The sequence below is a fragment of the Antrostomus carolinensis genome, unplaced genomic scaffold, assembly GCF_000700745.2.
Source record: "Antrostomus carolinensis isolate BGI_N321 unplaced genomic scaffold, ASM70074v2 scaffold11551, whole genome shotgun sequence".
Lineage (NCBI taxonomy): Eukaryota > Metazoa > Chordata > Aves > Caprimulgiformes > Caprimulgidae > Antrostomus > Antrostomus carolinensis.
The window spans coordinates 27709-51535 of record NW_010293501.1 but is presented as its reverse complement, the minus strand read 5'-3'; the positions used below and the strand labels follow the sequence as shown (position 1 = coordinate 51535).

At 37.4% G+C, this 23827-nt stretch overlaps 1 protein-coding gene across 1 annotated transcript in view; it reads left to right on the top strand.

The window, feature by feature from the left end:
* The first annotated feature begins 658 nt into the window (after window positions 1–658).
* The window catches only part of LARP4B (La ribonucleoprotein 4B), a 37114-nt gene continuing 13945 nt past the window's right edge, over window positions 659–23827 (top strand). The window contains exons 1-9 of the mRNA XM_010177292.2: window positions 659–790; window positions 13807–13954; window positions 14147–14308; window positions 16615–16696; window positions 17606–17742; window positions 18759–18862; window positions 20659–20769; window positions 21266–21319; window positions 21667–21876. Of these exons, the coding sequence (XP_010175594.1) occupies window positions 710–790; window positions 13807–13954; window positions 14147–14308; window positions 16615–16696; window positions 17606–17742; window positions 18759–18862; window positions 20659–20769; window positions 21266–21319; window positions 21667–21876 (1089 nt within the window). The 5' untranslated portion in view covers window positions 659–709. The remainder of the gene's footprint in view (window positions 791–13806; window positions 13955–14146; window positions 14309–16614; window positions 16697–17605; window positions 17743–18758; window positions 18863–20658; window positions 20770–21265; window positions 21320–21666; window positions 21877–23827) is intronic.

Here is a 23827-nt window from a genome sequence, read left to right as displayed (position 1 = left end):
TATGCTTTAAATGAGTTTTTCCTGGGTTTTTTTGAAGACCTGTTGGGTTTTTTTCAAAATAACAGTATTAAATGACAGCATCAAATTTCAAAGCGAAGTTGCTGTCAGACTTTCATCTCTACTCTGTTTTATAGTTGTCTAATCAAATAAAATAACATTTTAGGATGATGGAGCAGAACAACTTGTTGAGCATTACTAATCCAGCAGAACGGTTGTAACATGCTTTTTAAAATTTGCAAAGATGAAGTGACTGTCAGAGCAGTTGTAGAAGACAGTTTGTTTTGTGACTAAATGCTTCTTAATAAGTTAGATAAGTCTACTGGGTGGTATGAAGAAGTCATGGTTTGAAAAATCAATCTGAATAATTAAACTGAGAATCAAGTGAAACTTTCCCAGTGGAATTTCCCTGCCCGATCCTGTGGCAAGTGTTCATCTGCACTGCCGAGGCAGCCAGGGACTGGAGCTGAGCCTATCTGCAGCATCGCTTGATCCTCGCCTTGTGCCGCAACGCTTTCTCTGAACGCGCACTCCTGACTGTGTTGTGTGGAGGTTCTTCAGACCTTTGCTCTGAATCAGGATGGCACATCTGGAACGGCTGAGTTCTCAGGAATTTCAACAACCACTTACATAATCTTTTGTCTTCCTATTTCCGCAGCTTACAAAGGTGACCAGTAAAGTTCTCTCTGAGCAGCCAAAAAGCAGACAGCTCATGACTTCTGATCAGGACACTAAAGTTGTGGCGGAACCGCAGGTGCAGCAAGTGCAAGAAGTTAAAGACGGTTCGCATCTAGTAAGTATTATAATTACATATTCCCCTGGTGTCTGTGTTGCATGAAACAGGTTTTTTACTATGCCTTAATCAAAATTGTATCTCAGAACATTTTAGAAGACAGTGGGCTGATAGCATTGTAATGTAAAATGCTAGAACAGAGCTGTTGAAGGTGGCTAATTTGCCATACAGAGTAGGAGCCTCCACTTAACTTTTATTCAATCCTACAAGGGATTTAAGTAAACTGCAAGTTACACTCATTTAAGGTACAGGGCTTTTTAGGCTGTGCATGAATTGTATTACCAATCCTGAGTTAGGTTCCAGCTCACACATTAACATGTGAGGAAAATGCAGGAAATGCACTTGGCATGTATCTGTAATTGAAAAAACTACAAACCCATACAAATAGGAAATTGCATTCTGTAACAGGAATTTTGCTCAGTCAGTTCTGCCAAATGGCACGTGCTGCTGCTTCTGTGCTACTGTGCAGGATCCAGTAAGTTGCTTTATGTGATGCTTTTGGCAGGGCATACAGCGGATAATACGGTGTTGCAGTAAATGTTACGTGCATGATCAAGATAGAATAATTGACTTGTGTGTAAGCTCTACTTATAACATTATATTTTTGTCTTTGATTGGTAACTGTATATTGGGAGGAATGTTTCCTCTTGGGACAACTTGAAGGGTTTAGTTTTAGTGTATGTTCTGCTAGGCACTTAGTCTGTGCTGTGCTAAGCACCAGATGCTTGCTGCTTCAACTTAACTTGCAGGAAGCACTAAGGAGCATTTTGAAAAACACTCTAAACTTGTGCTTTTCTTTGCGAAGAAAGCTGGAGGGTTTTTGTTTGTTACCCTCTCTCCCTCCTTTTTCTTTATTCTGGATTCTCTTCTGCTCTGTTTTTCCTTTCTTGGATGACAGTAGAGGAAAATGTTGAACCCACTTTTGCGCCGTACTTTTGAAAGTTGAGCTTTTGTGATTCCCCCTCCCCCTGCTCCGTACTCAGGGCATTGATTCCAAGAAACCAGTGTGTAAGCTGGAGTAAGAGGCTCGTGCAGATTTGCTTCAAAAGCTTGGAACTGTCAGTATGCTTTCAACAGGTGCATTAATATTAAAGGTGGTTTGATTAGCCTTCAAATTGATGCTAGTTCTTTTAATTCAACATACTAGATTTTTTTATAAAACTACATGTAAACTTGGATCTAAACCTTAATTTCTGTTCTTTCATGCTTCTTTGGAGAAAGAATAACCATTTCTTTCGATTTCAGAAAATGTCTGCTCTTTTCCTTAGTAGAGGAGACTAATGTCGCTTCAGGTACCTTGGAATGTAGCCATAGTGCTATAATAGTGCATTTCAAGTAACAAATTATTTTGAGATTAAAGCTTTTCCTTTGCTGAATATTTTATTCCAAAAAGATGAGACATGTAACTTATTAAGCCTTTTAAAGTTGTACTTTTATATGCACAGCGTCAGGTCATTTGGTTGTATGAGAATCATTGCAAATATATGCTGTTAAAAGGGTTGTTTTCAAGATGGTCCCTTCCATAATGGCATACTTGCATGAGTATATTTTACCAGTGCTTCAGGACTTCGCTTGAAAGTTTTGGGAGCGAGGTTACAGTTTGAGAAGAACTTCATGAAGTACTGGAAGAAGTTAAAAAACTAAAATAATTAAGACGCGTTCATCTTTCCAAAAATGTGATAGAAAGGAGAAAAACTTCTGAAGTCCTGACTCGATTGCATTTAGCAAGTACATGCTTCAGGCTAACTGAAAATCACCTGCTATTTTTTGGGTGTCTTGATTATTTTGAGATCAGAGAGCTAGACTGCATAAAGGTGTATGTTCATGTCGGTGGTGGTGATCCCTGCTTCAGTGTGTATTTGATATGGGGCCATACTGCTGTGGTATCTAGTGGGATTTCTAGGAGTCTTTTATTATTTTTTTTAAGACTTTAAATAAATTTGCTGAATTACATCCCCTAGCTGTTTGAGCTGTACTGTTCTACTATGATCTGTTAATACCTAGTCCAAGTGCTTTTGTGGCAGTTGAGGAGGAAAGTTGTAGAATTGCTAATGGAAATTTTGATAAACCTCTGTAGATCTTGGAAAAATAACTCCCTGTATGCTAGTCTTAATTCTGAAGTTATTATATAAAGTATTTCTTGTTATATCTTTAAATATTTACAATAAATAAATTTTTCTAATTATCACTTTAGTCAGTCTACTTTCTTTGTCAGGAACAAAACTTAAGTCTTTTCTTCTCCCTTGCAGTAGCTATAAAAATATGTGCTATTTAATGCCTAATGTAGATTGACCACAGGCCTAGCATGGTTAATTTCCAACAACTCCTCTTGAGTTTGGCTGATTTTAGTAGAATTTAGCATCAAGATTTCACTAGTTTTGCGTGCAAGTCAATTGAAGGAAGGTGTCAACTTGAGGATCCTCATAAATAGCTTGTTAGTAGGAGCTTACACTTGCAAGTTGGAGGTAGATAACTTAGAGGATACTAGCAAAGTCTTAGCTTTGATAAATTTTGGAGTTAAATATGCCAGTATTTCTGGCTTTTTTTTTAACCTAGAGGCAGGCTTAGTCACTTCATCTGTCATTAGAGTTTTTGGTATCCTGATTGGCAGTTGCTCTTTCTGAGAAAGCCCTTGTTAGACTGGACCAGGAAAGTCAGTGTTTGTGTTTCACTGGCTTTTCACTCATTCTCTGTTTCCTTTTTGATCAGTTACACTTTGTTGCTAGAAGTTAGAGGTTACTCCCTGAGGGAAGAGGCCAAGACCCAAATCCCATGGTGGAGGTAGTTTGGATGACCTGTCTCTGCCAGACAGGTCTCAAGTAACCTTTAGTGCTAAAGGCATGGTCTTTCCTTGCTCATTGATCCTGGACACTTCCCCTGCCTTGCCTGCCTTTGAATATGTGGCCTCTCAGAGCACTTTCCAAGAACCAAAGAATTTTCTTTCCTTAATTGGCTGAATTGAAGACCTGATTTGGAAATCTGAAATTAACTTCAGAAGAGATTCTTGTCATCAAGCAGCAACAGGTTCTACAAATGTTGGTATGTTCCAGTGGAGGGTATTACCATGGGGCTGTTTAAACCTGCTGTCTGATTGTGATATGAGCATCACCCGCTCTCTCCCTAGTTGAATAATGATCAGGTGCTGCCATGGGCTTCTCTTAGTGGGAGTTCACACCAGTGTGGTGTGCTGGATTTTGTCAATGCTCATAGGTACTGTAAATACAAGTTCATTCATACTGTTGGTTCTAAGCACAAGAAAAACAGCAAGTCAGAAAAATTAAGATGGGACTTAACTGTACTTCCTGAAATGTTTTTCATAGACGGTAATATGGAAGGATGTCTTGGGCTTAGAGCTGCTAGGTCATGTTATTCAAAAATCCTTTTGCAACCCATTCAAGAATAAGCCTCATAGAATAAAAAGAGACTGAGGAAATTAGATTTACTAGTTTAGTATAGGACCCTGTGTAACAGTTTAGTGAAAATGCACTATAACATATAATCCTCAGATCATTTGACAATACACAGTGTTACATACAGTATGTGCCAGTTAAGAGTTAAGTAGCAGTTTGTATAACATGTAGCTGATATTTAATGTTTCATGAGATCATGCATAGCTTTAAACAAGAGGTGGGAAGATTAGACCTTAAAGTGAACATGTATGGTATCAGCATCATGAAGGGTCAGTATTGGCTAGTGTTCTCTCTTTCTGTCACCATAAGAAAAGTGCTGAATAGTTCTGCACTTGTAGATGACTTCTAATGCTAGTGTTTAATTGCTTTAATGTGTGTCCATCTAACCTTGAGATACTGGAGGGAAAGTTAAGCAATCTGACCAGCTGTTTCCAAAAGCCTGCAGTAGTGATGCTGTGGCATCTTGTTTTCCCTTGACTGGTGGTAGGCATGACATCAGGTATGGCCTGGAAGTGCAGGATAATCACTGTTTCTTCAGGACTAGTTAAGATTGCATGACTTGATTATATAAAATGCTAAGGAAGTTAGATGCCAGGAGGTTGTAAGGGCTGTTCTGACTTGTGCTGTTATGACTTTAAAGCTAGATTATATTTTAAAACTAAGGTCTGTAAGATTACATATGGGATAAATCCTTATTCCTTGATAAGGAATAGGTACCTGTAGAAATGAAAGTAGATGAGTAGGTATACTCCTCTTAATAAGCATGTTGACTTCTTGCCCTCTGCATAAGTGTGTGCAGGACATAGGACTAAAATACTTATTTAAAAAAAAAAAATCTTCAGGTTATTAAAGTGCTGCATCATAGCAGTTTTGTTTCATGCGGACGGAAAAACCTATTTAGGCTTTGAGTAGATGAGAAATATGCTAGAGCCAAAATATATATGTGTAAAGGAAGAAACCCAAAATAAACAAAACCCACCCCCAAGCTGAGCTGGGCTCTGAAGTGTCAGAGCAGAAATTCTATTAAAGTGCTTTTCAAGTCAGGTGGTGGTGTTTACCTTAGCCAGAAGGCTTTTAAGACTTATTAAGTCTTGGAAGTTAAACAACCAACCTCTGGTGATGTAGCAGAACAACAGTATGACTGTTGCTGGGGTTTTTTTTTGTTAATGGTAATCTCACAATAAATAGTATTCAGAAATGTGACTTAATGAATGTGCACTGTAGGTGCTTAAAAATAGAAATCATCCCTGGAACTCTTAGATAAAACCAAAGAAACAAGTACAAAATGTGCCTTTGCACCTAAGGCAAAGGGTATGGGAAAACTAGAAGAAGTTTCTGCTTGCCTGAATGGCTTCACTCATTTTCTCCCTATTAGCTGATAGCAGAAGTGCTTGTTAAGGCACTTGGAAAAGTGGACCTTGCCCTGGTCCGTATCTTAAAGCCACTTAGTTCCTCTCCAGAAAGCACGCAGTTAGTAATGGTTAAATCACAGAGGGAAAAACCTTGCTATTTGTTTACCTGATGGAGTTTTCTGAATAGTTGTAAACTTTGCAAGTATTACTGTGACTGTGCTGACATTAAAAACAGTTGAATTGTTTGCTCATGGCATTTCTTCTAAAAAAAAAAACAAAACCAACCAACCAAACAAAAACCAAACCTATTATAAGTAACTCCCTCCCCTTTTCCCTGTTCTTAGTTCCAGGGAATGCTAAAGAGGAGTGGCTTGTCGTAGTTTTAAGCCTGGATCCAAGCATGTTGAATAACTTTGTCCCATGGGAGAATTTAAAAAAAATGCAGCAGATGGCAGCAATGATGCATCAGACTTCCTGTTCTTGAGAACAATGTATCTGCAGGCACTTTGAGCCTTCACATACTGGATAAGCTGGGGGGGGGGCAGGATAGTCTTCCTCTTTTCTTACTTTGCAATTTCAGAGCAGACGTGCTGAGGAGGGGATGGATTCCCTAGCCAATTCAGCAATCTTTTTTATGGTCAGAGGATTAGTGATGAATAGGAGGTTTCCCCTGAAAGTTAGACAATATGATTCTTTCACATATACAAATCTGAGTCTGCATATGGTATTTAAATTTATATGGCATTTAAATATATGGTAAACTGTGTTTGAGAATCTAAAGCACATTATTTTTTTGTGATTCATTTGTACTATGAGCAAAATACTTGTCTGGAGAGAAAAAGCTGCATTGGCAGTTGTATTACAGCTTTGCACTTTTTTCTGTTACATAAAGTATTTATAAAGAGAAGTAGGATAAGAAATTACTCAAAATAAAAATCTAAATACCTTGCAAAAGCTTCAGAGGAAAGAAGCATTTCATGCTGTATAAGGAGTGCTTCATAGTCACTGCAGTGTAGACTGAAGTGAAACATTTCAATTTCTAGAGTCCTTGCTCAGTGCTGCTTGCTAGTAATTGCCATAAGATTGGGAAGTTTGGGATAGCAAGGGCTCTTTTTTTCTATTCCCTTCTACCTGATCTTAATCCAGCCTGGTTCTGCTTGCTGTTGTTCAGTGCAGCATAACTTCCCCCCTCCCCGCCCCCCTCAATCTTCAGATCACACAAGAAACAAAAAAATGCTTGCTTCTGTTTTGGCTCATTACTCTAAACAGATGCAAACTTAGTTTACCAACTAGAAATGAATGAGTAAAAGAGGAACTGATGCTTAATGGGAACTGTATAGACAACATAGATAAGACAGAATCATGTCTTAAGCCTTATGTAGGCTATGTGACTCTCCATGAAAGCAGCTCTAAAATAAATCACAATGACAATCCTGGGGGGAGGGGTGGGACCGGGATGGGTGGGGGGGAAAGTAGTGATAGTGGAATATATTAGAGCATGGATCTCTGTGTGTTAAGCAGCCTTTACCCTGCAAGTATAGTTTACAGTAGAAATTAAAATAGATCTCTTACTAGTTAGTTGAAAGGCAACTGCTTTAGTTAGCCTTAGTACTCCTATATTCTGCTATATCAGTACAATAAAAGCAAGTTACCAGGCTAACTTAAAATTCTAGTTCAAGTATATCTTGATTAAACTTGCCATAAGGTGCACAACCAATTGAAAAATAGCACTGAGTGTACAGCTGAAAGAACATTTGAACTAGAGTTTAAGGGTCTGTCTTGTCTTACTTTCTTCTGTTTTCCAATTTTTAAGTAACTGGGTAGAGTAGCAGTAGTCTGCGAGCTCTGAGGGATGGGATTGACATTTGAAATAATAGCAATGGATTTGAGAGGAGGTCTGAGTGATGTAAGGTTATGTAAAGGCAAATAACGAACAATTCTGTTTAGAGCAGAAAAGATTGTTGGGTATTTTCAGCTTTTTTTACTGGGTTTTATTTTTGAAGAAACAAAATCATTTTTTTAGCAAGTAAAGGGACTTAGAGTAGTAGAAGTCTTCCAATATGTAAATGCACGTGTATAAAGATGTTCTAGCTGTCATAAGGTCAGGAAGAAGTCAGATTACATACAACAAAAATTGCTTACACTGGGAGCAGACTTTTGGTAATACTAAAGGTAACATTTAGTCAAACTACCTTTTAAATCTGTCCAAGTTTTTTTTGTAAGAGAATACACAAATTTTTTGGAAGTTAAGTATAATTAATCCTGCTATAGTACCATGAGATGGCTAGATGATCCTGATGCCCCTTTCAGTGCTGTAAACCGCTGAGGGATTATGTATTTTTTTTTTTTTTTTTTAATGCAGATAACGAATTAAAAAAAAGACTTGGAACAGAATTAGCTTCTGATAACGTACGATGACTGTTCAATGGAATACATGAGGTCTTGTCTATCTTTAGCCTGTTTTTCCTAAAGAAGTAATCTTGGTCAGCTCTGGGGGAAGGGAGGACAAGGAGAAAATGGTTCAAAATATGTTTGATCTAATAGCTTCCACTAGTTTAGTCTTCAAATCAGATTTAAATATGTGAAGCCAGGATGCATTTATCCTTGTATAGAAAGCAGGAGTTGTATTAAATATGAAGGCAAGCAGTTTTTTTGGCATGCCTGGACATTGTGAAAGATGTCATTTAAATATTTTAATGATTTGTATGAAGGAAACTCTTCAGGAAATTAAACGATGGAAGTTCATAATACTTGGTAATACTTGTAAACAGACTATAATCTCTTTAGGAGAATTATTTGGCTTCACTATTACAGTGCATATAATGAAATACTAAAACATTGCTCAGCAACTGGGATTTGAACTTTGAGTGGCAATGACATATGAACCCCTGCATGGTTTTAAAGTGTGCTATTTTTGGCAGCTGGGTGTTGGCTTTGCCTCCTCAGTAGCAGTAGAAAGTCAGTTTAGTGTGTAGAGGAAGGTGATTTGCAATGAGAAGACTCCTCTGACACCACTTACTAAACATGGGCTGCTGCTTCAGTAAAGAATTGAGTAACAGCACGAATGAGGAGAAAACCAGCTTGTTACAAAAATCTGTGGAAGAGGAAGCACCAGAGTCAAGGATAAGTAAAACTTTATCTTCAATTTTAGGAACTGTGGAAAGCCAGGATCTGCATACAGTGGGAAGGGCAGTTAATGGGGTAGCTGTGATAGTCGGCATTGAACGCGTTCGTAGCGATGATTGCACAGTGTCTAATTCTAAATCCAGGTTCTGGTATAGAAGAGCAAAATATCCGTCATATAAAAGCACGGAGAATACCCTCTGTGAGAGCTCTAGGAGAACATATGACAGACCTCTTAGCTTCTTTAATTCTATTAGTCACCTTCTGAAGGTCTCTGGTACATACGGGAAACTGCAGAAAAGTGAAGAAAAGAAAGATAAGATTATTAAAAAAAGAGCACCTAAAAAATCTAATAATAATGGTCAGCACATGAACAATATAGAAAGTATTAATAGTAATGTTAATAATGAAAATATAGCTGGAGAAGAGCATTGCTTGTTTGATCCTATTTCTGCTTCACATATACCAAACATCCTAGACAAAGGCTTACAGCGTGAAATTTCCTTAAATAGAAATTTTCTGGAGGGTTATACAGTTACATGTGATCATTCAAGGCAGAATGAGACAACAGTTAACATTGAAGACGGCAGGAGTGACAGCCTACAAAAAGTATCAAGTTCACATAGAGAGATATCTCCGACATTTTCCTATCTTGGTGTAGACAACACACAAAATACAAAAGATAGGGAGTTTTACAGTATTTGTGTTGTAGATGCTGAAGATCTGAAAGGGGATGAAGAGGTGCCAGCTACTGTACTTGAAGAGACTGCAGCAGCCATAGATAACTCAGCTGTTACTGATGAAGGAATGTGCAGGATGGCACGACCTCTAACCACTGGGGAGGAATTTCCAGTGCAGCAATCGTCACAAGTGGAAGCTAAGTTTAATTCACATAAAGAACTATTTGAGTATAAAAAACATGATAGATCAAACATGCAGAAAAGGGAAACAAAGGAATATTGTAGCACAGACATCCAGTCTTCTTATGATAACTTACAGGCTAACAGATGTCAAGTGCATAGGATAAATACTGACGATGCAGTAACAGATGGCTTAAGAGCAAAAATATATGATGAAGTCATCGCCGAGAATCAACAAGAGGAGGTATATTCCACAGGTAATGCTGTCAGTTGGAATGAATCACTCTGTAAAGCTTGTGATTTTGTAAAATTTGTGGATACTGCTGAAGAGGACCGATACAGCCCTAATTCAGAAAACATGAAACACGGTGATTGTATTTCTAGTGTATTGTTAAAAACTGGAGTATGTAATTCAGGAAAAACTGAGGAAAGTAATGAGAATGAAATTGCACCATTTGGTTTAAGTAGGCATCCCTCAAGTGTTGTAAGGGAAGTAAATACTAAACAGGTGATAGAGAACATGGGGGGTAACTTTAAATTATCACTAGAATTACATGAAATGGACAATGATTCTTTTTTGGTGAGTCAACATGTAGAAAAACTTGCTGAAGAAGGCAGCTTCCTAAAACCAGAAAGTGAAGTAAACTCAAATGTGGAAAAAAGAACATTTCAAAAAACTTATGGCGATAGCCAAATGTTTGCACCTGACTCTAGTGAACATCGCAGTGTTTTGGAAGAATTCTTGGAAGATATAGAGAAATGCACAGATACAGTTTTGCATAGCTGTGAAGTTCTGAATATGACTGAAATGAACAAAAACTTGGAAGAAAGTTCTGATTTGCAAACTCAAATTAAGGGTTGTGCTGAAAACAAGACATCAACCGAGGTTGCAAACCATAGTGGCATGGTGGAAGATGTCTGTGTGCCTATCGTTGAGCTAAAAGGTGACATGCTTGAGGAAGCTGGTGTCTTGAACAGAACTCAATCATGGGTAAGTGATGGCACTTTGACATCTCATGAACTACATAACACAAGCACATATGAAACATTCCTAAAGGAAAACAGCCTAGAATCTCAGATTTCACAGGAGTCACCAGGGAATAAAGTATGCAAATCTTCAAATTCAGATAACAAAAACAGTGTTTCTTCTGTGTCTGTGGAACATGAGGTTATGAATAAAATGGACATGAACTGTAGACAAGATGAGCAACAGGATGTATGTTCCTCCCATGTAGCAGAAAATCAATGGAATGCAGGGACTGACTCAGCCAAAATAGCTGGGGATGTAGTAGAATCTGTAAAACAGGCAAAATTTGAAATTCACCTGAACGAGACGATTGATAACAAGGCAGAAAATGTAAAACAGAATTTGGATGTTAACGTTGTTGATCGTGATATAAACATCTTAAATTGCAATAAAGACTTGTCTCACAATCAGAATGCTTACTCTAACTGCACTGTACCTGGAGCTTTGGGCAGTTGTAGGCACAAGAGTGGGAAATTGATAGATGACAGTAAAAATCTGGAAGATGCCAGTAATCTCTTACATAAAGCCCATAATTGTTTACCTTCATTGTGTGAAAATTCACTTTCTCACGTGCATGATAAACCAGTGGAGGAGCCTGAGTTATGTCACTGTGCCAGTCCAGAGCCAGAAGTCGGGAACACGCATGTTTCTGTTGGGCCTTTTACTGAAGTAGGATCAGAAACTCATGAAAAAACTGTGTGTGATATAAATGAATGTAATCTTCAGGTTGGTGAAGTAGAACAGTCTGTCAGCATCCACTCGGAGGAAAACAACCTCACTGATTTTAGTATGTCAACTAGGAATCTAGAAACTTTTACCACAAGGAATTTAAAGCAATTAGAAGCTGAGACTGCTGAACTGAAAAACACCAGTTACGTATTAAACACTCAGGTGAATGACTTGACCACAAGCTGGGAACAGATGCAGTCAGATCACAAGATTTTCTCAAACAAAGAGCTTGGAGCTTTTGTTGACCCAAAGCAGGTAGACAAATATGCTGCTACTCCTTCCTATGAAATACACAGTGCCTTTCCTGGTGCTGCAGGATTCCAGCGAGGCAGTGAGCGGTGCGTGTTAGATCTGATGGAAGATGTATCGAGTGACCAAGAGCACTCCTGTGAACTGGACAGACAACATCGTCAAGTTGAAATATGGTCACATTTCATCAGTCTTCAGACTGGCAATGCTGATTGGACAAATCAGCTGTTTTCTGACACTGTTACTGCTGGTAATGGTGAATATCTGATGGGCTTTTTATGGAATAATGCAATTTCTAACAATACTGTGAAGAATGACAGACTATGCATAGTTAGTGAAAACTTCCAGAATGAACCTGAAGATTTAAGAAGTGCTTCATACGCAATGGAAAGATTCCCGTCTCAGCTCCTAGCACCAGAAGATTTTGGCAATTGGGGATGGCAAGATAAAGATGGATTTGTAAGTATTCAGAAGAAGTGATTTGATATTAAAGCTTAAAGCTGAAACTAGAAATTGGAATAAGCTAAATCAAACTGTTGTCGTTAGACAGTTAAGTGTATCATATAATTTTGTCCTGAAGCTGACCACTCTCTCTTTCCTTTGCAAAACCAAATGCTATACAGAATGTAGTAGTTCAAAATGTTAATGAATACTGATTTTTTTTTTTTCTTTTTGGTTCTGTTTACCTTGTGGGAAAGGTAAAGTATCTTGATTGCAGATTCTCAATTCTTGATGAACTTGAGATGAACACTTCAGTATGTGGAAGGGAAACTTTCTACAGACTGTTAATAGTGCTTGACCTTCCTGTAGGAAGAAAAGTTTGTGGATTTCTTGAAATCTTAAAGTTCTTGCTTGGTAGCAGTTAGGAAACCTTTTGCTCTCTTCTGGAGGTGATCTTCTGAAGTGCTGTAGAAAGCAGTGGCCACAGGAGAAGCGTGGTGAATGAGTTAGGCTGGATCTTGGCTAGCTGGGGTCAGAAAGGAACAAAGCTGACCTGCGGCAGCTGCTGCTCTGACCTTGCTGGCAGTGGATTGTACTAGAGGGTCAAGTTTACTGTCTCCTGAGGGAACTTTTTGTATTAAAAATGGAAACTGATAGAACTTGCTGTCATCTTTGAATCCTTACTATTCAAGTAGTTACGTCAAACATTTCCACTTTTTACAAGTCTTGTCTCTGTCATTCAGTAGATGTGTTTAAGTTAAGATTCCTTAGATCTTTTTGCATTCTGGATATGTTTTCTATGCACTGTGATAACAACAGTCTGAGTGTGCATGTTTCAGAGTAAAGAAAGCTTCATGGAGTTTTGAAGTGCCTGTCTTAAACTCTGTAATGTTCCTGGCATCCTTAAATTCACAAAACAAATGTTAATAAACTATTTTAGTATGTGTTATCATGAGCAATACTGTTTCCCAGTGTAATCATCATATTAAAACACACCAAAGATAGATTCTGGGTATGGAATAATTTAATATGTTTTACTTGAACACTAGCAAAACAAGAGAAAAGTGTCTCATGTTACTATCAAAAAAGTATTGTAGATGTTGGCATTGCATAGAGCAATCTCTCTGAAGCACAAACATAAGCATTTATATAGTAGTTCATATATAACCATATATGACCATAAAATGTGTCCATTTCCGATCCAGGTTAAGGGAGATCGGCCTAAGATGATGTAACTGGATCTAGTTATTCATTCTTTTTGTCCTGCCTAGGGGAAAACTAACCTAATTTTTTGTTAATGCTTTGTTTTTTCCTTTTGAACTAATGACAGAAGCTTTCATGCACACCTCACTGCTTTCAGTTTTCCATAATGCTTCCTTAAAACCATTACATTTTTATGTAAGTAAAAAAAAAAAACCCCAACCACTGTACTTTTTTTTGCTGTTATTTTGCAGAAACAGATAGATACAATAACAATATAATCAACATTGAGTTAACGTGTATATTAGAGAACTGCCTGAAGTCTAGGGCAAGTACAGGTTGCGTTAGTCTGTCAAAGGTGAAGAATGAAAGGTTCGTTGTAGTTTGCTCTGCTTGGCTAGTCTTTTCTGGTGATTCTTAACCAGGGAAATGAATTCTGTGCTGCACGTTTCAGTCATTTTTGTACCTGAAGTGATTATTGGATGGTAATTCAGTTAATGTATTCAGATGTGAAAAAAACTTGACAATACAATCTTGAGTTGTGCATCTAATACTGTTATTTGCAACTGTACATGTATATGCACAGATGTGTGCTGTGCGTAATCAAAGAAATTTCTTTTTGTAGGAGTCAACCAAGGTTTCCGAGTTAAATCCTAATGCAAAGGTGTGGGGAAATCATATGTTACACTTGGAAGCAAGTGGTGCCACTGATGGTAGTGTGAGCAAAACGTGGGAAGAAATACCTGACCAACCTCCAGATTCTTGTAAAGAAGGTATGAGTAAGAGTTTCTAAATGTTGCTCAAGCAAAAGGTAAAATTCAATGCAGAACTTTCTCAATTTTAATTTCCTGTTAAAAAAATGAATGCAAATATGTAAGCAAGTTTACTTCAGATTTAGTTTCAGCTATGATGTTTCTGTGATTAGAAGGAATGCTTTCTGAGTGTGTTTGTCATCTCTGCTGCAGGATTGGATGCCAGTGGTGATGGCGACAAAAAGCATCAGAATGCAGTGGTGACAGAGCTGCAGGAGCCCTTGCCAGCTGTTTCGGTGTCAGACCAGACAGATATGAACCCTTTGGCTCTTGATCATTCTGAGTATGAGTCTATGCATGAAACCACCCAGACAGGTAAGAGAAAGCTGATTTTGCTTGGATTTGGTTAAAAAAAAAAAAAAAAAAAAAAAAAAAAAGAAAATATATTTTGAGTTGAACAGTGAGCATACATTTAAAAAAAACCCCAACAAAACACACACACAAAAAAACCCCCAAGAAAACAAACAAAAACCAACAAAAAACCCACAAACCCAAAACACGATCATCCCCACCCCTGCCAAAAAAAATTCCAAAACACAACCACCAAACTAAAAAAATCACTTTCATTGTTCAATATATGCATTCTGTAAACATACCCTGAGAAAATCCTCTCTCTTTTGCTCTCAGACTTAGACATATTTGAAAACCAGTCTCTCCCTGTTTGAGTATAGGCCTTATGAGATACTGCACAGAATGGATCATAATTTCTGGATATAACTGGGTATTGTTTTCTGAAATTTTAGTCTGAATACCAGTCTCTAGAGTGGATGTTTACATTTAGATATCTCCCTAATCTGCATGTTTCTAGCTTGGTCAGGTACTGAGGTGAAATTCATGTACCATTTGTGTCTCAAATAGTAGTATTAGTGTGTTGAAAGATCAGTCTTGTACTTGAAATGCTAAAATAAGCAACAACTTAGTCCAACTTCTTTTCATTCTTTTTTAATGAACTCTCATGGCTTTTTTTCAGTGTACCTATTAGTAGCTGTAGTCTATACTAGGTGGCATGTTTTAAGAAAATTCTGGAAGCTACCATAGGTACTCAACCATGCTTATATGTCACTGAAAGGGACAGAAGGTCTGCAGGATGAATGTAGGAATGCTACTTGAACTGAGATGAGGGATGGGAAAGAAGAAAATGTGCTGGGTGTTTCTTGAGATTCATGAGAGGTCTGCTTCTTGTTAATTGTGCTTGGCTATACTTAAAATGACCAGTATAGTATCCGTAATAGTTGGAAATCCAGACAACTGAAATCGCATTTGTGGCATCATCCTTGCTTGTGTTGAAAACTGAAATTTCTCTTTGATTCTTCTACTTAAGTATACTATTGGGGAATATGAAATAATACCTAACTGACAAATAGAAAATGTTACTAATGGTGCCTAGCACTCTAGAAGGGAACAATATTGTTCAGCTTAGTGTTAGAACTTGTCAGCATGTCCTTTACATGCCCAAAATAGTTGACTCTTAACAGGAGTCAAATAGTTTGCAAAGCAGCTGAACAGCAGGTCAGATCTATTCCACTTGATGAATAGTAACGTAGGTGGTCCCAGCTCTGAAATCTGATTTTTTTTTTTTAATTATTATTTTTAAAAATTATATAATTTTGGTTTTTGCTAGGTTTTGGGCAAGGAAGAAAGAGAAGATGGGGAAGGGAAACAGTGGTTAGTACATGATACGTGTATTTCTCAGGTGTTGGCAATGTCTACATCAAAATAGGGCACATGAAGGACAAAACAGTGGGAGGAAATTAGAAGTTGCGTTAGGAAGAAGAAAAGGTAAGGAGAGCTGAAGAAAAGGATGAAAGTTACTGAGGAAGGGAAGGGTATAGTTGGTGTGAAATACTTCTAAAAAAAAACCTAATTTTTATTTACGTAACATGTTACTAAATGTTTTGTAAATCTCTAAAAGCCACACTAAACTTCTGATCTTTAAACAGTTCTCCCACTGACACAATTAGTTTACCCTGAACTGACTGTAGTATATTGGCTCTAAACTAAAATGAACATGAAATCAGTGTTCTCCATGTGATAATTTTGAAACTTCCAGGTACAAGAAAAAAATTAATTTCTCCTTCTTAACCAGTAGATTGTTAATTGACCACACATCTGTTGTTAATTGATTGGATATCTGGGGATATTTCATAAGTATGTTTTTGAAACTCTCTTTTCTCAATTACTGTGTTGGGAATTTAGAGTGAGACCAGAAGTATGAAGTGTCTCCATTACGTTGCTCGCTTGCTGTATTAGTCAACTGAATTAGTCAGGGTTTAGTCAGCAAGAAATTGGTTAGTTCCCAAAGACTGGAAGACAAATACATGAGTTAAATCAGTTCAGTATTTACTTTGAGGTGTGTTTGTAGCTGCTCTTCTAAAACCACTCCAAATTTTTATTTGGAGAACAGAGGTTAACAAGTGAAGTCAGATATGGGGGGGGGGGGTTGTGTTAAATTACAAGTGTTCCTGTGCAGTTTTGGTGGGTGGTGAACTGATACACAACAAACATTTACTGAATTTGAAAATGTGTTACTAGTTACACAGCCAGTAATAGATGGCTTTATTAAAATATCAGTTGTGTAATATAGCAGAACTAAATTTAAACTTAAGTGCTTTAATTCTTAGGTGGAAACGAACAGTTGCAGCCAGAAGGTCAGGAAGATTTACGGGAATTACTGAAAAAAACACTGGAATTCTGCTTATCTAGGTATGTATATACCTGAAAGTAGCAAACTGGAGGATAACTAGCAAGATCTAGTACCTAACTTGGGATGTGTGTTAATACATTTCACAGATGTCACTTAAAACTGAGGGGGAAGGATGAGAATTTGGGTGAAGTAACACACAAAATCCAGAGTATCATATTGATGCATCTCTTAAAGCTTACATGAAACTTCTGGGCCTAAAACATAAACTAGCAAATATATTTTTTTTTAAATGAGAGTAGTTATAAGCAATTACAGATCAGGCAACTTTTTGTGACTGCTACTGTTGTCTTGCAGATAAAAACTGAGTGGCTTAAGCCACTTGGTAAACTTTGTTTAAACTAATAATTTTAAAATTTGCATTGATATGAACTAGGATTTTTGTGTGTGCATCTATAGATCCCTTTAAGTTAAGGTTCAATTTAAAAAAGGAAAAAAAAAATTAAGGGCTCTGAATCATACACATTCCAGCATACACTGATGCAAGATCATCAGAGATCATCAAAGCAGTTTACTTGTACTTAATTATTCTGTGCTTGTGTTCTAGATAAAAACATCCTAAACACATCTTAATAACCTAGAACAATTCCTAATCTGTTTACTCATGCATAACCGGTTACAGTCAGTGATCATTTGAAGTAATAAACTTCTCACAATATTACATGTTTGTGAGGGTAATATGCTGCCTGAACAGGAGGATGTCAATACTGTTGTGTGAAGGAAAAAAGAGAGTTTCATGTTTTCTGGGAAGTGAAATATAGTCAGTAAATGGACTGGGAAGTTGGTGAAAACACTGAAAACAAAATTTAGCTTAGGAACTTGCCTTTCACTATGTGATGAGTTTTTGTCTCAGGTTTATTGGTAAAAGCTACATCTGTGACATTCCACTTTTTTTTTTTTTTTCCCAACAGAGAAAATCTTGCCAGTGACATGTACCTTATATCACAAATGGACAGTGATCAGTATGTGCCAATAATGACAGTAGCAAACCTTGATCATGTTAAGAAACTCAGTACTGATATGGATTTGATTGTCGAAGTGCTGAGATGTAAGTAAAAATCCCTCAATCCTAGAAAGCATTTTTGCTATTGCTGTAGGAGTATTAATCTGGATTTTCAATCTCTTCCTTTTTTTGTTCTGTATCGCAATCAAATGCCATCCTTTTTCTGTAAATCATTAAATAAAGCAAGCAGCTTACAGTTTAGACCATCACAATTATTATAGAATCATAGACTGGTTTGGGTTAGAAGGGACCTTAAAGATCATCCAGTTCCAGACCACCTGCCATCAGCAGGGTCACCTTCCACTAGACCAGGTTGCTCAAAGCCTCATCCAGCCTGGCCTTGAACACTTCCAGGGAGGGGGCATCCACAACTTCCTTGGGCAACCTGTTCCAGTGTCTGACCACCCTCACAGTGAAGAATTTCTTCATAATATCTAATCTGAATCTACCCTGTTCCAGTTTAAAGTCATTACCCATGTTCCGTCACTACCTGTCCTTGTAAAAAGTCCCTCCCCAGCCTTCCTGTAGGTCCCCTCCAGGTATTGGAAGGCTGTTATAAGATCTCCCTGGAGCCTTCTCTTCTCCAGGCTGAACATCCCCAGCTCTCTCGGCCTGTCCTTGTAGGAGGGGTGCTCCAGTCCTTTGGAGGACTGCAGTTCTATCAAAGCTGCATCACATTTGAGATACTGAGTAATGGTCTGTAAATGAGAATAATGTGAGTTTAAATTATCAAAAAACATCTAACGTAGATGTTACCACTAAGGTTAGACTCAAAAAAGAGTATGACTCAATGTGTGCCTTAGAAGAAAAAGCTAAGGAACTGGGATTTTCTAGGCTGGAAGAGTAGGAAGAGTGTGGAGATTTTAAGGAACATGTCTACTTAGTTTCATGTATCTGCAAGTATCCTCAGTCATCTTCTGCCTGTTTCGTAATGTTCAAAAATATTTTAATTTAGCACAAAAAGTTTTGCATTGTAAAACTGTGTCCGCAGCATCTTTTAGTGTGCAAAGATATTATGACTGCTGACAGCTAAAGTATTTTTTTTGTCTTTTCTCTCCTAGCGTTGCCTTTAGTCCAAGTGGATGAGAAGGGAGAAAAAGTTAGGCCAAATCAGAATCGTTGCATTGTGATTTTACGTGAAGTACCCGAATCTACCCCCATTGAAGTAAGTGTTTAATTAGTCAGTAAAGAATGCTTTTCCCTTAGGATTTGGAAGTTAGATTTCTTCCAGATTCTATAAGCGTATCACATTTCCTACTACAATGTTAGTTAATTTCTAACAGTGTTTCTACAATTTAATTTATTGCATGTGCTTGGACAATAAATATATTTGATAGAACCACATTGTTCTTAGGGAGACTATAGTAAAACCTGTAGCTCTGCAGAGGGCTGAAAAACTGACAATGCTGTGTTTGGTAGAGATAGCATAATTTTCTTGGACTCTGGCTTATCCATATGCACCTAGCGCTCTGCTCTTTGGATAAACAGCCAACAAAGATTAGGGAAGGTAAGTCATGGAATGGAAAGTGCCACTGCACCTTAAAGTTTGTTAGGGTGAAGTGGTTAAAGCTTTGTGAACATATCCATAACGCTGAGGGTAGAGATGTCAACAAGTCACTAAGGATCTCTGCTGGCTTATGGAATGAGTGTGAGAGTGGAGAACTTGATTCTTTGAAAGATATTCAGTGCAACTCTGATGTAGCTGGGAGTATGACTAATGGAAACATCAGAAAAAATGTTTGGGCCATGAATTAAACCATCTTGAATTTTCAAAAAGGAGAAGGCACAGATCCTTGATGATGGGGAGATATTTTAATTTCCCTTCTATATAATTTTACAAGGAAGAATAAAGATTCTGAAAGAGTTGCTCTTCTTGATAGTCTTCATACAAAAATAAAAAGTACTTCAGATTAAAAATTACAATAAAGAAGTAAGTGGCCTTAGTAAACAGCAACATGAAACAAAAAGCTAAAAGGAATTGGAGGGAAGAAGTTAGATATACTATATACATAGCTTAAAAATATCAGCTGCTTTTAGATTTATGAATGAAATGTAACCTTTCAAAGACTGCCTAGCTTTTACTATTATAATCTTTTTGTTTTGCTATCATTGGTTTGTCATGTTGGTTATATTAGCACTGGGTGGTTGCTCTTAAATGCTTAACAACAACAAAGTTCTGAGGAGTCTTTATTTGCAAAAGAGGTGGTCTGAAGTGTTTTGTACATTAAGTGTTTAAATTTGCCAGTCTAGAAAATCTAGACTTAACCTGACAGATATCATAGGATACAGTTCCTGGCATAGCTTGGTCAGGCTTTATTTAAGCAGCAAAATTCCAAAGTGCTGTAAGGCCTCCTGAGTTGCATTGCTTTTTGATGCTACATGCCTCATCTCTGTGACAAAAATAAATAATATGCAAATAGATTAGAACAAATATATAGTCCAAGACATGTTTGTTTTTTCTGTAGGAACTAGTTAATTGGTATGAGGTAACATAAACCCTGTTTCAATTATATTAATCTGTAGACACTTGAATTAAAGTTTTTGCTGAAAAGGCGGGGTTCTCCTGTCCTGTGCGGTGTGCACAGGTTTTCGTGTGGCTCCGTGGTTTTGGGGACAGGAGAGAAATAGACATTTTTTTGCACTTGATGCAAAATTTAAGTGCGTCTTTATGGCCTAAATAGCTTATCTCTGCTGATTTAAAGGGAGCAGGCAACATCTACTTGCTGTATGGCCTTAGACTGTGCTTGTTTGAATTCCTTCTAGCTAGTGGGGAGGTTGGAGAGAGCGAACACTGCTGCAGGTGTTCTGAAATTCTCTGTTCTGTTTTGTAAGTCCAAAAGCGCTTTTTATGTTTCTTACATGGAGTTCCAGAGTTCTGCACTTTAAGCTGATGTTTTCTTCTGTCCATTCATTTTTTCCCCACCTTTTTCTCTCTCTTCTTACCAAACCCACTTTCCTCAGGAGGTGGAAGCACTTTTCAAAGGAGATAATTTGCCTAAGTTTATCAACTGTGAGTTTGCCTATAACGACAATTGGTTCATCACGTTTGAATCGGAAGCCGATGCACAGCAGGTAACACTATTTTATTTTGGAGCATTTTAGAATATAACAGTAAACAAGGGTGAGATGAGGGTGGATTGATGGGTCATAAACTGTATTACAAACGTATAACAATTTAAAAAGAATACTAAACCTCTGAGCACAGAAATGCTTTCCCCTAGCTAATATACATTTGTTAGTGCTATTAAACGTAACGCTATAAGAGTTTTATCTTGTTCGCATATCCTGGCTTCCTGGCCAAAGCTATAATTTTTTGTACTAAGAACATTGATATTTTTAATGATACATTGAAATGCTTCAATCATAAGAGTTAAAATCTTGTTTTAATGCTACCAAAGCACTTCTGCAGTGGTAACTTAAATCTTGCTGATTGCAGATTACATATGAGAGTTTTCTGTAGTCTAACATTAGTAGACACTTCAAGAATTATTTTTAGGCTTAGCCTGTCAAAACTTAAGTTTTCTTTGTTTAACTTATATTTGACAAATTTTATAATTATTTTTTAAAGGCTTACAGATACCTTAGAGAAGAAGTGAAAACTTTCCAAGGAAAACCAATTAAGGTAAATAGAGCTTTATGGGTTTTTTGGGGTGTGTATGTTCTAGTTTTTGTGGGGCTCACTGAGTTTTGAAATATGAATTTAAGTGGTCCAATCTTAGCAGCCATTTGTCCTGGAGATGTGTTTTGAAATGTAGCACATGCCATTTTACTTTTCCTTTCCTCCTTTCTGGCAGCGGTATATCCATCCCAGCATCAGGCCAGCAGGGAAGCATTCAGCTGTTCCTGCCTTCCTTGAAGGAGAAAGCAGTGACTGAGAAGTGTGCAGTAAAAGATTGAGAACTGCTCGTTTGAACCATCCTGCTTTAATTTGAAAGGCTGCTGTAATAAATAATCTAATCTCCTTTTCAGGCAAGGATAAAAGCAAAGGCAATAGCTATAAACACATTTTTGCCAAAGAATGGATATAGACCTCTGGATATGAACCTCTACACGCAGCAGCGTTACACAACATCTTTTTACTTACCTCCAGTATACAGTCCCCATCAGCAGTTTCCATTGTACAGCTTAATTGGCCCACAGACCTGGTCGGCCACGCACAGCTACCTTGACCCTTCATTGGTAAGGCTCTTGATTATGCATTCTTTGCATTCTTTTCAAACTTGCTATTATTTTCTTATGAAGTCTTGAGGTGTAGGAAGCACAGGTATTCTGAAGAGGGGAGTTTAAGGTACTGATTTTTCTTGAAAAACAGTTCTTCAAAATTCTTCCCATGGTGTACAAGATTAATTATTTGAAAATTGCATCTAGACTCAGATTGCAGTAGGATCCTTTTCTTAACCCTTGAGTTTTTGAGGCAGTTCTTTACTGAAGACTATTAATTAACTATTATCAAAAGAAATCTTTACTGAAGACTTCTTTTAATAATGGTTAAAAGCCTCTTTGGAAATTAGATCTTCAGAATAAGTATGTGAATACCAGAAAAAGCAATTCTGAATAGTTACTGAATAAACTTAATGGAATCAGATAAATAAGGATAACTTAGTATCTTTTTCAGCAGGAAAGTAAGTTCTAGGTTAGCATGCTTAATTACCCTGTTCACCATGTTCTTAAAATATTTTCTTTGCAAAAGTAACATCTTTTTTGGCAATAAAAAATAAAATTCCTTTTGCTAATAAAAAAAAATTCACTTTTAAATTGCTTAATTTTAAAAAATTTCCTAAAGGGGCTATGGGTAAACCTTAGAGCTAGGGTGGTAGCTGTAAGTCCTTATGTACTGTAATGGGACATCTGCTGCATCCTGCAGTACGCCTTCCATCTTCTCCACTGTGGCAGTCCCATCAGAATTACCTTGGCCCCGTTAGTCTGCCTTTGTTCTCCTACAGAAGCTGATATGAATATAGTTTTCTGTGATGACTGGGGGACTAAGATTGTCCTGTGTGGAGCCTCTTTCTCCTCTCTGTAAATGCCTCTTTACTTGCAGCTAAAAGAAAATAGGGTAGCAATGCTTAAAATGAGAAGCTTTTTAGAGGTTTTTTTGGCAGAGGATTAAAGTGTCCTTGAACAAACTTGAGCAAACTTCCTGTGTACCCAACAGCAAGCTAATTAAAAAGTTGGTCTGCTAAACACTTCACACAGGGAAGGTAGCCAGAGCCCTTGCAGGGGAAAGCTTTTTAAGGGGGCTGAAAAGTGTGGAGGAGACAAGGTTGCATAGTGAACAAACAATGTTACTGCAGGAGAAAGCCACCTTATTAAGCAGCAATGAATGTGATTTTTCCTGTAGATAAACTAAGGCTGACTGTTGCACAGTCTTGCTGTGGGATAGTGAAGTAGTTGGATAGCACTGCTGTATGTGATGTAGATTAATTGGCCACAGGTCCAAGCACAGCATAGTGTGTCTGCCTTATGTCATCCTGGAACTTTTTGTATTCAAGAAAGCTTACTAGTCCTGGCCTTTGGGGGAAGACATTATAAGTTTGCCAGCATTAAATTTCTTGTACTTTTCTTAGTAAAAACAGAAAATTAACTGTCAGAGCTTTGCCTCCTACTGTTTTGCAGCATATTGTCATTGGCTACTTGGGGTACATGAATGTAGCATGATGTTTCTTGAACCTTATAGGAAGAGTTATATATGAATAGAGATTGTGGGGAGAACAGGGACCATAAGGAACAATAATACGGGAATAGTTTTCATGAGACCTGGTTGCAGTTTGTACTTAGAGACTTGTGTGTAAATACAGCAGAAGTTTCTCTCCTGTTCACACACTAACAGTGCTTTATCTCATTTCTAATTTGGGATTAAATACCCCCAGTAGTGTGGGCCTACAGTTTTAGTTCTGAAACTAGAATATAGCAAAAATGTCCTCAAAATTCTAAAACTACACACTTCTTCAACAAGTACTTAATAGTAGAAAGATTTAGTTTGTCTTCCTTGGTTTTGGGTTTTTCGGGTTTTTTGTTTTGTTTTGTTGGGTTTTTTTTTTTTAGTGTACTTTTTTATGAGCCAGATGACTTCTATGGAGAAGACAAATTGATGTTTTTGGTATTTTTGGAAAATGAAAATGATATTTTT